This window comes from Phalaenopsis equestris, unplaced genomic scaffold (assembly GCF_001263595.1).
Source record: "Phalaenopsis equestris unplaced genomic scaffold, ASM126359v1 Scaffold000431, whole genome shotgun sequence".
NCBI lineage: Eukaryota > Viridiplantae > Streptophyta > Magnoliopsida > Asparagales > Orchidaceae > Phalaenopsis > Phalaenopsis equestris.
The window spans coordinates 223,806-238,049 of NW_018164872.1; the positions used below are offsets into that span (position 1 = coordinate 223,806).

The following is a 14,244-nucleotide window of genomic DNA, read 5'->3' on the forward strand; positions in this document are numbered from 1 at the left end:
AAGCAATTTGGCAGAGTCTCCCCAAGGAATTTCAAGCTCTCCCTCTTTGGCCATGGAGGGGGTTAAATAGATGGGGAAAGAGAGGCCGCCAGGGGCAATTGGTGGGTGTCCTAAGTTGCTTATGTTGATGCCAACAAGGTGTAAAAATCTAATTGGGATGAGCCAGCTTGGATGGGTTTAATTTTGACTTTTAACCATGGCGGAGCACTTTCGGGTGGCTTTTCCGGCAGCCTAGGTGGCCTGTCGGCTAGGCTCAGGTCACAATCCAGTCCAGGGAGGTCAGGGCTTGTTCTTGGTGAAGTCAATTGGGGTTGGTCATGTGTAAAGGTGTTGAATTAAAATAAGATGTGGGAAGGGTCATTTTAGGTCAAATTGGGTTAAATTATGGATTTGGGTTGGGTTCACCCACCAAGGTTGGCTTGGGTGCTGAGGGAAATCAGATGGTTTAGCTTAATCATTAGTAATGTCCCTATCAAAGTGATTTGGTTAAATATGGGGTTTAGGTGATTCATGAAAGAGGTTAAAAAAATCTTAAGGATATTTGAAAGTGACGTGGCCTCTTGCCATTAATAGTAAGGTGATGTGGCATAGCTCTCATGGCTCACCTATGGCTTGAGAGTGGTTTCATGGCTTGTCCTTGGCTTGGTCAACTTTCATGAGGAAGGATTTTTGAATTTATGAAATATTTTGGAGGAATTTGGCATGATGCTTGATATAGAACAATTTGATCATGAATTTGAGACTTAGGTGATGATTTTGATTAAATGAATGATGGGGATAAAATTTATCATGTGGGCTTTTGGATTTGGGCCTTTGAGAATGACTTAAAGATTTGGGCTTTTTAAAATTGAAATTGAACTTGGGCTAAAATTTGGCCTAATTCAATGTTGAGTTTGGTGTAGGAATATGTCATGAAGGATTTGATAAAATTTCAAATGATTTTGAGTTGAATTAGGAGGGTAATTTAATGGATTTAGGCATATTGTCAAAATTAGGAATTTGTTTGATTTAAATGAAAATTGGGCCTACAATTGGATCTAATCAGGCTTTAATTTTGTCTAGAATAGGATTGGGGATACTGAATTTTGATTTGGAATTGAAATTGGGCAAGATTGGGGTCAATTGCGCCAAAATTGTGGTTAATTTTAGGACATTTGGGCATTTAAGAGCAAATTAGGGCCTTTGGTCAAATTGGGTTAATTGGGTCAAATTGAATCAAATTGATGATAAAAAATTGAAATTAGGAATATTTTGGATGATTTTGAAATTTTTGGGAATTTTGGAAATTTTTAGGTCATGAGGGGCATTTTGGTAATTTTTGGCAATTTTTGGGGATATTTTGGAAATTTGGTCATTTTGTGAATTTTGGTTAATTTAGGTAGTGGTGAGTGGTTTGAAATGATTTTTGGAAAGATTTGGGTATTTTGGGTAATTTTGGTGATTTTGGCAAAAATTAGGGTTGTAGGGGTATTTTGGTGATTTTTAGGCCAAAAGGGACCAATAAGCCATGAAGCCATACCTAGGGATGTCAAAATAGCTCGTTATTCGCAAACAGTTCGTGTTCGGTTCGTCAATGAGTTTGTGTTGGATTCGTTCGATAAGTAAACGCGACGAACATGAAAATTTTTATTTATTCGGTTAGTTAAACGAACCAAACACGAACAGTGATGCATTCGTTCGTATTCGAATCATTATTGTTCGAAATGTAAAATAAAAAATTTATGATATTTTAAAAAAATGAAATTTTATAAATTATAATATATAATAAATTAATAATCATAATAATATATTAAGATACTATATTAGTAACATACTAATATGGATATTATATATTTATATAATATATGTTATATAATTAATATAATAATACTTGGGATGTCAAACTGGCTCGTCGTTCGCGAATAGCTCATTTTTGACTCATTCGTTATGAAACGAACACGGACAGTGACTTCACGAACGAACAGTGACTTCACGAACAATTTCGAACATGAGCTTATTTCAAACAAACTAAATTTCAAACTAATCGAACACGAACACAAGCTCTGTTCGTTTGTGTTCGCTTCGTTTACACCCGTAGCCATACCAAACCAATAGGAGTCATATGAGGACTTATTTTGAGGTCTCAATATTCTGGTTCTAACCCTCTTAACCAAAGATTAAGGGTATAGATTCATCCATACCATATTTCCAAAAGGAGTAGGAGACCAACCTAAGGGGTCATAGGGCTTAGGGTATGTGAGAGAATGTAGTGTGTGCAAGTTAGCCCCACCAAAACCAGACCACCCAGGGTTAGTCTTAAGGTCTGACCATCCTATGGGGGACTATCCTTGAGCTCCTCTATATTGACCCCACCTACTAAGTAATAGAGGTTATGACCAACATGTGAAACTTCAAGCTGAGCAAAGAAGGGTTTAAAATTTCTAATGGTGAGGGTTCATTTTCTAATCCTCTAGGAATAGTCAACATGAAAGTTCTATGGTTAGACCCAAGGGTACTAAAGAGGAAAAACTAGACCTCAACCAAAAATGAGGTTAACATTTATCCTTTATCTCTTAGTTGTATCATCATGTTTATTTGTTTAAGTGTATGACATGTTCATCATGAACATTGCTAGCATTCAATCTTAATCCACATATTATTTTTGTATCCTCAATTTGGAATTTCTGTATAAGAAAGAAAGAACTTCATTTATGGAATACTGCAATTGGCACAAAACAAAATGCCTTACTATTCCCATAATACTACGTAGTTTTGGAGTAAACAAAACAATCCACGATGATTCAAGAGTTTGATAATCACGAGTATCAATCAACAACAAAATTCACCGTGGTTCTACCAAATACTACCAACATAAACAATACCCTAGGTTGGCTTGCGGTAGATCTCCTCCTACTCCATTCCGATTGCAAGTCTCAGAAGAACGAGCTTCCTCATGTTAGAAAAACTGTACTTTCGGGCCATGTAGATCCCGCAAGAAGCTCCCATAAGAAAGCTCTCCATTCCAGCGCCTTCAAGCCCACGCAATTGCTCCCAATGAACACAAAAGAAACCTAACAAACCTTGGTTTGACAAAGACAAGAATTCGAGTTCCCTCCAAATTTCGAAAATATTGTGTCATTCTTCCACATATAAAATATTTTGCATTCATTGTCTGCAGAACTGTCGGGCAACGATGAGGCAAACAAGTTTGGTGGCCCGGCCATGTTGAGCTGTTTTCTCATTTAGGTCGGACTCTTTACAAAATTACACTTGGAGCTTTCACATACATACCAAATTAGTTTGTATGTGAGGCATTTACATATGCATCATCCAATTATTTTTTACATGTCTAACATCTAGTTTTTATTTTTTACATTCAGCCGCCCAAATTTTCCCTCAAAAAATATTTTCCTATATGAGTTTCCACACCCCACATGACTGCCGTCTAGCTTGGAAAATAATTTACAAAATCCAACCTGAGGTTGTGAACTAAAAATTAAGAAATAATTTCAATCAAATTAAATATAATTATAATAACATTCACCTATCAATAAAGTTAATAAATCATCTTGATCTAAATTTACAAACAAACAAAAATGTAAGTAAAATATTACTATATTTAAGAATCAATCAAGGGATTCTAACGTAGACAATGACATTGGGCAAAGTACCAATACTATTGGAGGATTATGAGTTAGTTGAGCAGAAAGAGAATTGTTATTTAAATTAATAGTGCATAAAAGATATTAGTTAAACTATGGTGAAAGGGAAATTCCAACATGTTGCAAAATTTTTTCAGACCAGACGGAGATAGAGATCGCTCTGATGATGAATTAAATCCTTAGAGATCCCTCTGATGATAAAGTAAATCCTTCAAAATTTTATCAGACCAGACGGATATAGAGATTGCTCTGATGATGAGGTCAATCCTTAAAATCACCCTGTCAGATTTAATAAATCTTGATTTAGGGACGAAACACGATAACCTGAGATGAAATACACAAAATTTTGATCTAATAAAGGTTATATTTGGCTAAATTTAGCCTAAATCTATACCTAAATTTTATTTAAATAATGTTATCATGCATTGTTTAAGTAACTCTTGTTGAAAACAAATTTTCCTAAACATTTACATAATATTTTCTCTAGAAATTAATTGTAGTGACACTTTTCTTCCAATTCATTCATCTGTCGACTTAGAGAAGCAAAAATTGGGGGAAGGAGGAGAAGCTCAATCTCACATTGTTCTTCCTCCGCTGTGTTCCCGCATCTATTTCTTTCATAGGTACCGAAGTTTCTTGGCTTTTTTCCCGTTCTGCTGCTCCTTAGCAAGGAAATATCTCAAAGACGTCTTCATCTCTTCTTCTTAAGAAGAAGTTCTACATCGATGTTGGTGCATTAACTTGTATCGATATCATTATAACGGCTATTTTAATACTAAAGTTCCCTTGGCAAAATTCTAAGGTGAGACTTGACAAGTTTGTTGTGGAGGGTTAAGCTTGTGCCCTCCACAAGCTTCATTCAGATTTATGGGATTCGCCCTCTATTCACATGAATTGCATTACATAGTTCGAGCTTACCAATTGCATATGCATTTATATTAAGTTGATTATTTCAAATAAATGGGAAGTAACCTTAATTGGTACATTAACAAATATTTTTAAAGATATTTTGTCAAATATTTATAAGAGAAGAGTCTTAAACAAAATCTTCATAACATTCAAATCTTCATAACGTTGAAATTACTTAAAGATTTTGTCAAATATCTATAGAGAAGAGTCATGTTGACACAAGATATAAGTGTTTGTACCAACATAATGTATGGTAAGATGGAATTAATGCACTACAAATTTTAGTGATAATAAGATAAGTTGCATAAAAAATTAGAGGAAGAATATTGAGAAGCCTATAAGAATTAAGAGGGTGTATATCATTTTCTCTTTTATATTATAACTTCAAACATAAAAAATATTTATGTATAAAAGTTTATACGTTTATTATAATGCTAAAGTCTCCTAAACTTTTATTTGCCCAACTTGAATTAATTTAAATATATAAAATGATGTACATTAAGAAACTTTCCTGTAATAACAATTACCATTTTTTCTTTTTAATTGGTTTCTTATAATTAATTAAAAATTTAGTTCTCATTTTTTGCACGTAATTATCACTACTAAAAGTGGCAAGGATTTGATGACATCCAACAATTACAAAAATAATAAAATTAGCACATTTTCTTATAGTAATCTAATTGAGTTTTCTGGCAAGAGTTCTCATAACGAAATAATAAAGTTAATTAAGAAAATAAACTATAAAAAATTAAAAGATTCAAAAATAAACATCTCACAAGAGGGAACTGATACATATTATTCAACAACATTTAAAACATGCATGCATCCATCCAATACATATTGCACAGCTTTTTGGAACAAAAAGAGTGCGGTGATGCTTATTATATGTAACTTAGTAAAAACATACTTGATTGAAAGATCAATAAACAAACTATGTATAGATCTTTCTTTATTTTTCATTATGAAAATGACACTCCATTACTTATTTGATGATGGATTGACGCCATAGAAGAAAATCCCCCTCTTGTATTTAACTTCCTCGCTTACCACCGCTATTTCAATATAATCAGATTCATCTCCAACGCTAATTTCATCAGATTCAACGGTCACAAGATGATCAGAGCGAAAAATTACTGCATCCTTGGTTGTATACAAACCATTGCCCTTAACAAGTAGAGTAAGTCTAATGGGGTCATCTAGGTTATACTTAAATTTATAAGAAAATTTATATGGGCTGTTTGGATCAAGACCAAGCTCTTGGACCTTTACACGTTTGCCAATAAAGAAGTAGCTTCCCCCAGAATAATATTTTGACCTGAAAATAAAAAAGTAACCTTTTTTATTTACATGATATATTACCTATACAATCTATAAAATGACATACGAAACTACACACTAACCCATCAGGCTGGGTGTTCCAAGCATTCGACCAGATATATGTAAAGTCATTAGGTGGAATCTGAGCTGGGGTTGCCATGATCTTCAATTAATGCTAATCTCAAAGATAATTACCTGCTGACATTCATGGAAACAACAAGTATTATAATTTAATTCATTTTCTATTGAAAACATGTAAATGGCAAATATACAGCTGATAAAACAATTACCTTACAAACCTTCTTGCTTCTGCACGGCTTTGCACTTCTTTCTTGCCGCTTATATATAAGTTTATAAACTCTCTGAAAGTTCAAATGCTCACATTAAACTCACAAATTGTATCTATTTCTATGACCCTAAATAATATATTAAAAGACTTGCTAATAAAACAATATTATATGACCATTTTAATTATTTTATATGAAGTCTTTTTTTATTATTTTATATGACAAACAAAAGTTTCATATGCAGTCTTTTTTTTAATTAAATTTGTGATCACAACAACAACAACAACAACAATAAAGCCTTAATCCCACTACGTGGGGTCGGCTACATGAATCCTTTTTCTCCATTGCGTCCTATTTAGTGTCATATTTTCATTTAGTTCTAATAAATTAAGATCATTTTTTATACAATAAGCCCAAGTCTTCGTAGGTCTACCTCTGCCTTTCTTAACATATGTCGAATCTAAAACATCTACTCTCCTAATCGGATCATCAGATGATCGACGCTTAATGTGTCCAAACCATCTGAGAGGACTTTCTCTAATTTTGTCCGTCACAGAAGCTACACCAGCCCTATCGTGGATATATTCATTTCGCATTTTGTCTCTAAATGTAAAGCCACTTATCCACCTAATCATTCTCGTATCGGCAACACTCAACTTAGTGTTATGCTTCTCTTTTAAAGGCCAGCATTCCTCCATTTCAACCAACCAACTTCATTCTCTGAAAATTTCTGATAGATATATATATATTATGCAAATTTAAACATGAAGTTTGTAAAGCCACTTATCCACCTAATCATTCTCGTATCGGCAACACTCAACTTATTATAGTACTCAATCATAAGACTTCCCAAGATTAATAAAAATAATTTGATGATCAATTCTTTCTTCTATATAATTCTCTATTTATTTTCTTAAAATACAATATAGGTGCATTTACATACATAACACGTAATTCTTTTGTATTTACATATCTCACACCCAAATTTTGATATTCACCTGCACTTCGCTCAATTCTTTCCTATCACATCAACATTACCACTAATTGTTAATGCTCCAAACTCAATTCCACTTTTTCATGCATGGGAAAAGTTTGGTTAATCCTAAATTAGTTTGATTGTATTTCAATCATCCAAGCATATTCATTAATAAGAATTCCGTTATTATGTTGTTTATATTGTATTTCCAATGAAATTTCTTCATTAAAATTCTTGCCAAGTAATTTCACAAGTAACATTTTAATATTAATAAAAATACCGTGTGGAAGGTATAAGAAAAGATAGTAATGTAAACTGTAAAAACGTACCTGACGAGTCTTCTCGTTCCACCACCTTAGACGTCAATACTTGCAAGGCATGTATATAATACTGCAAGAAACTTAAATTGCATTAGTAGATGGAAGTTTAGCTACCCAAACCTCAGGCTATGATTTTGTTAAGTCAGTCCTGGAAGATCTTATTGGATAACTTTAGAACAAAATATGACAAGTTCAATTTGTCCTTCAAAATATCCAAAATATTTCAAAGTGCTCGGGGTATGACCCTGAACTATTTTGGAGATCTCTTTGATTAATTGAGTTCATTTCTAAACTTATCATATCATTCTATCAACCATCCAAGTTTAAAGTGTGACCATCTCGTTGCTCAGCGAAACTTAACAATTTAACTATCCCAATAATATGATACTCGATTTGTCATTTATCGTTTTACTTAAGAGTTATGTGGATGGGTGCCCCTAAGGCAAATTGAGGTCATTTAAGATTGTGGCACCCATATTTAAGGTCAGGCTTGTAGTGTTTAGAGATATTAATCACTGATTATGTTATCTTCTAAATCCGATCAGTTGAATTTAAATATCGAGCCTACGTCACTACTAAGCCTTTAACAATTATGATGGATAAAATGGTGATTATCAAAATTTTGATTTCAAGTGATGTGCATTCTTACCAATTGGTCACATCATCCTCAATTTCAAGCTTAAGAAAAGTAAACCATCATCTTTCTCACTTAAGCCCATTACTTAAGAATCATTCGATCTAAGTTGACTTTCCAGTCATGAAAATTAGGAGGGTTATGATTTTGTTGATGTTGTACAAGGCTAGTGAGTGGGTTTCTACCTTTTAGCTCCATTGTATTTCAATCATCCAAGCATATTCATTAATATTAAAATTACTCATTTTACCTTGGTTAATCCTAAATTTTTATTAAGGCACCAAAGTCTTAAAGTTACAATTTTGCCCTTGGGGCACTTCACCTCAACTCTTTAAGCACAACACAAACGACTTCGAGGGTTTAGAGTGTCATATCCATGAGGTGACTATAATGCTTAGAGGAGAACATGTGGACCTCTCAAAAATTTGATTTAATTTAGATAATTATTTAAATTTAGAAGATAGGATTTTCAAAAGTTAATTTATTTAATTATCCAAAATAAAATTTATATTTGTGGAAAAAAAAATATTAGAGGTTTTCTAAGGTAAAAGAAACACTTAGACAAAATATCATGATTTTTTTAATCAAATTTCTATTATTATTATTATTTAATTTTTAATCAAATTCAATGATTAAATTGAATATAAAATAATATTTTAATTGAAAAAATCATTCTTATATTTTAATATACCTCTCTAAATTCAAAAAACTCAGAGAATCAAATCTTATATTTTTGTGATTTTTAATTTATTTATTATGGTTATTTAAGTGAGAGAACATTAAGCCTTTCAAAAATTTATTTTTAACCTAGAAAAATTATGAAAAATGTTCTAATGAATTCTAAATGATCAGGGGACATTCCCACTCATTTTGAACCATTTTTTGTATTTTTGAAATTTTTGATTATTTTAATTATTTTTAATTCAAAATATATTTTAAAAATGAAATATTTTCACAAAATGGGTTTTATTTTTATAAGATGCCCCATAATCACAAGGAACTCAAAGAAATAATTTTCAAAATTTTTCTAAGCATATTTAATTTAATATTATTATTTTATATAAAAATGCAAGGTTTTCTTAAAAATCCATTTTAATGCTTAGACTAAGTCAAATAATTTTGGAATTTTTACATTGAATAAACATGATTTTTATGGAAAATGGAGAAGTGATTTTGTCAATTTTTGATAAGTGTATAATTTACATAAATTAATATAAGGTATATGCATTTAATTATGTATAGAAATTCAAAAAATGATTCAAAGCATCACAATATTTTTCATACACTTCTCTGACCACAGGAAACCTACTAAAATTATTTTCATAATTTTACAAGTGATATTTAGAATTATATAATAAAAATAGCCAAAATGGTCACCTTAGCTTGAAAATTAGGGCTAGAAGCATAGGAATGTCCTCTGACCATGAAAAAATCAGAAAACATAACCTCTGTGATTGGGAACAAACCCTCAAAATTTTAAGTCATGGTGAGCAATGTTTAGTCATGGAGAATTGAAATACCACATAGGGTATTTAATTCATTAAAAATCAGGAAATAAGAAAATAATTTTTTAGTCCACATTATTCTCCTCTGTTCACTGAGCAAGAGGGTATTTTTCTTTTATTTTTATGAATTTTCTACACAAAGTTTAGCATTTTTAAATTTATATGCATTTAAATAAATAAGAAAATCCTTATTTTTCTACTTAAGTGACGCGGCGTCGCGTCAACCTACGGCGGCTCCGAAGCTCCACACGGCGTCTTCTGGTTCGACATCGCCATCCACCTTAGCGCTGGCTCGGCCAGCGGTTCGTGTTCCATTCCTTCGTCCTGCGCAATCTCGTCCGTCGTTTGGATACACATGTGATTGGACAACTCTCCGTTATCGTCCCCAAGTGACCTAACCCGTAACCTGTTCTCACTAAAACCTTAAGATCTCCATCTAGACTCAACCAAATCGTATGGGGGTTGTTTTTAAACATTCATCTGCTCAAGACGAGGACATCTATGTGGTTGAGCACGTATAAAATCAAGCCATTACAAATGGAGAATCAAAATAAGCTCAAGTTAGGGTTAGAGCATAATATCTTTGTCTGAGAGGGGAGGCCTCATTCAGATGATTGTGGTAGCTTTGATTGGACCCAACAAACCTCCAAATGAAGTCTTATGCCCTGGTGAATTGTTTAGGTATGAATTCTATCAAGCTCAATTTCAGGTGTTGACCAAAGTCTATGCTAGGGGCTATTTCAGAGGGGGCTTTGATGGGGAATCAACTCCTCTCACTGTGAGGATTGTGTGTGCACAATTATTTTTGTTTGGTGGACTATGGAGAGATGTCCTGGTTTTAGCTGAAATTTTGAGCTTAAAATTGGGCTTCCACAATGTGGATCAGTAAGGGTAAATGGTGGCATTGAGCTGTCTGAGAGCAATTGGACAAGGCTGCTTGGAGAGTGTCTGAGAGCAATTGGACAGAGTTTCCCCAAGGATTTTTAGCAAACTTCTCTTTGTCCATAGAGGAGCTAATTAAATAGAGGACCTTAGAGGGAAGCTTAGGGCAAATTGATGGGTGAAAAGAGGTGTTTAGGTGGAGGGCTTAGGAGCTTTAAAGAGACATTGGGATGTGGTGACCTCTATGGTTGAAATTGGGTTTGATTTAGGGGTGGTGGCTCTCAGTTTTGGCTCCTTTGGTGACTGGGGTGGTTGGCCATGGTAGGGGAGGGGCTTTAGCGGCTCAACAACCTTAGAGAAATCTGTCACAACCATTAATTTGGGCTGGTGATTTTGGGCTGTGGCAAAGATATCTTCAGCTTAAGCAATTTAGAAAACAAATCCCTTGATTTAGGGGACCTTTGGTCCATGGCTCATCTATGGTGGGTTAAGTGAGTCTAGCTTGGTCACTAGGATCTAAAAGTTGGTTGTAGGAGTCTTGCCTTGATCAATTTGACATGGCTAGGTCAACTTTGGTGCATGGGTCCAATTTGGGTCCAAATAGCCAAAGATTGGGTTTGGGTTTGGGTTAGGCTAGCCATGAATTTGAGTCAAATTAATTGATAAACATTGTGTAGATGATTGTTATGAAGATTTTTGGTGAATGATTGAAGTGATTTTGAGTTCAATTGGAAGCTTAATTTAAAAAATTTTGGGATTTTGGTCAATTTGGACATGTTGAACTAGACTTGGGTCTAGGTTGGGCTAAGTCCAAATTGATGGTTGTAAATGGTCCATAGCAATTTAATTAAGAGTTTTCAACATAAATTGGGTGTAAATTTTGGGGTTAGGGTATTCAATTTGGTGAAATTTGGGGGCATAGCCACTTTGGGGCAAATTTGGGGATTTTTGGATTTGAGTCAAAATTGAGTGAAATTGAGGCTTTACCAGGATCAATTGAGGGTCAAATTTTATCTTTAGTATTGTTATGAATATTTTAGAATTCAAATTGGGTAAAATCAAGTAGACTATGGGGTTCAATTAGGTAAGATTAGGTCATAGGATCAAAATTGGGGGTTTGACTTAGATAAAAATTGAGCTCAAATCATGGGTCAATTAGGCTTAAATTTGGTTTAGATTGGTCATGTGAAAGATGAATTTGAGTTTAGGGTTGAAATTTAGGGGAATTGGGGCCAAATTGTTGGACATTTAAGGTGAATTTGGGGAAATTGATCCTTTAAAAGCAATTTGGTGTTTTGGTCAAAATGGTCAAATTGGCCAAATTGGGTTCAATTGAAGGGTTAAAATTGGCTCTAGAGACATTTGGAGTGGTTTTGGGTGTTTTGTTAAAGTTTGGGGTGCCAAGGGTATTTTTGTAATTTTGGCAAATTTGAGGGTATTTTGGTGATTTTGATCATTTTGGGTGGTTTTGGGAAATTTGGGTATTTTCAAATGGTTTGAAATGATTTTTGAACCAATTTGGGTTTATTGGGTGAATTTGAGGATTTTGACGAAATTTAGGGTTCCAAGGGCATTTAGGTAATTTGGGTGGATTTAGGGGCAAAAGGTCAAGTTGGACGTTTTGGTAGAATTAGGGTGCCAACCACCTTATATGAACCATGGACCAATGAAATTCCTATTTGAGTCCTCTATGTGTTGGTCTTAGCTAAACACTAGCCTAAGGCCAGTGAGTTTAGGGGACCATCTACATGAGTCTCCCAAAAGATCAAGGATCAAGGTCAACAATTTGTGTTCAGGGTTTGTGAGGGATTATGGGTGAAAGTGAATGTAAGTGAGTGAACTAACTAAAGGACCAACACCCAGGGTCAACCCTAAAGTCAATCAGTTCTATGGGAAGTCTCCTTGAGATCCTCCATACTGACCCCTCCTACTAAGTGCTAGAGATTATGACCAATATGTGGAACTTCAAGTCGAGTAAGGGGGAGTTTAGAATTTCTAATGGTGAGGGCTCCTTTCTAGTTTTCTATGAATAGTCAACAGGAAAGTTCTATGGATAGACCTTAAGCAACTAAAGTGGAAAAACTAAACCTCCTAAAAGCGAGATCAACAATAACCCACCGCACTAATGAATGAGCCCAAAAGAGCATTAGATTTTACAAGATATGATTGAAGAATTGTTGGTTAAATAGTTAATTCAAAATTTTGTAAGTCCTTATGCAGCCTCTGCGCTCTTAGTTCAAAATAAAAATATTAGTTGGTAAATGTGCACTGATAGTTGAGTCATTAATAAAATTTCTATCAAGTTTTTTTGTGTTGAGAGTAGAAGAAATGCTAGATAAACTCGTTTGAGCTAGGTGTTCTTCTAAACTTGACTTACGGAGTGGATAATATCAAATACGGAGTTTGGGAGATGAATGTAAAACAATGTTTAAAACACAAGAATGATTGTATGAGTGGAAGGTTATGTTCTATGAATTATTTATCACATCTAGTACCTTCACACGACTCATGAATGAGGTAAAAAAAATATTTCTAGGAGTTTTTTATGTTGCTTACTTCAACGATATACTTTTATAAAACTCTTCATTCAAAAGCCACATACATTGTTTATCACAAAACTTTGAAGTTCTAAGAACTCATAAGCTTTTTCTATATATTTCAAAATGTGGGTGGTTCATTTTTTCAAACAATCCTTTCCTTGGCTTTATTATAACGACAGCGGGACTTAAGATGGATCAACAAAAAGTTTGGATCATTCAGGAAGGGTCGACGCCTACCTCTCTGTTTGAAGTTTGTAGTTTCCATGGATTGGCTAACGTTTATGGTCAATTTATATGTGGGTTCAGTAGCATTATGTCCCTCTTGGAAAACCATTTGAAATCCAAACCTTTAGTTTGAAGTTGCAAGCAACCACTAGTGATATCAAAAAATGACTCGACATGCTAACACAACACAAACTAAGCTAAAAAAATCAGAGTTAGGGTTGACCTGAATATTTTTCAAGTCAGGTTTGGGTCAAAGAATTTGATTAATCAGGTTGGGATCAAGTTGATCTCAAAAGCCAAAGATGACCTGAATAAGCATGATTGTTTGGGTTAGCGGGTCAAGCTCAGGTTGGGGTTGAGTTTGGGTATTAGCTTTCAACCCATTTATTATTCGATCAAGTTCGAATTGACTCTATTCTGGTAGGGTCATTTTTAAGTCAGACCTGAACCTGACCCACTAACCCATATTGACACCCCTAGCAACCATGTAGCTTTGAAATCATAGAAGAAGCCATTACGATAGCTCAAATTTTCACTCTTCCAGATTTTGATAAAGCTTTCCAAGTTGATACTAATGCTTCAGATATTAAAATAGAGCTATCCTAACCGAAGAGCAGCAACATTCTATTGCATTTTTTAGCCAAAAACTCAAGTCCGCCATAGAAAAATGGACTATTTATCAGCAGAAACTATATGAAGTTGTTTGAACTGTCAAACAATGGGAACACTAAATGCTTCACCAGAATTGTGTGTTGTGTAGTGACCATCAAGCCTTGCAGTTCCTCTTCTCGCAAAAAAATATAAATCGCATGCTTGCACTATGGGTTCTATTTCTTCCTAAGTTTAGTTTTGTGCTGGAACACAAGTCGGGAGCTCAAAACCCAGTGGCAAATGCTCTTTATAGGAGATCTGCCTTTTACACTTTAGAAAATTAATCAATGGTCCAAGAATCCATTAAAGAGATGTATGTTGAAGACCATGACTTCACTTCCATTTGGCCAGTGCAAT

At 34.0% G+C, this 14,244-nt stretch overlaps 1 protein-coding gene across 2 annotated transcripts in view; it reads right to left on the reverse strand.

Annotated features, from left to right (window-relative positions):
• Positions 1-6,229, reverse strand: part of LOC110027624 — a 19,786-nt gene extending 13,557 nt beyond the window's left edge. The window contains exons 1-3 of one of the 2 annotated variants that reach the window (XM_020729125.1): positions 6,158-6,229; positions 5,951-6,062; positions 5,378-5,865 (exon numbers count right to left, since the gene is read on the reverse strand). In XM_020729125.1, the coding sequence (XP_020584784.1) occupies positions 5,529-5,865; positions 5,951-6,027 (414 nt within the window). In that variant the 5' untranslated portion in view covers positions 6,028-6,062; positions 6,158-6,229 and the 3' untranslated portion in view covers positions 5,378-5,528. Of the gene's footprint in view, positions 1-5,377; positions 5,866-5,950; positions 6,063-6,157 lie in introns of those variants that run through there. The other variant, XM_020729126.1, reaches the window with a different exon arrangement.
• Between the last annotated feature and the right edge of the window lie 8,015 nt (positions 6,230-14,244).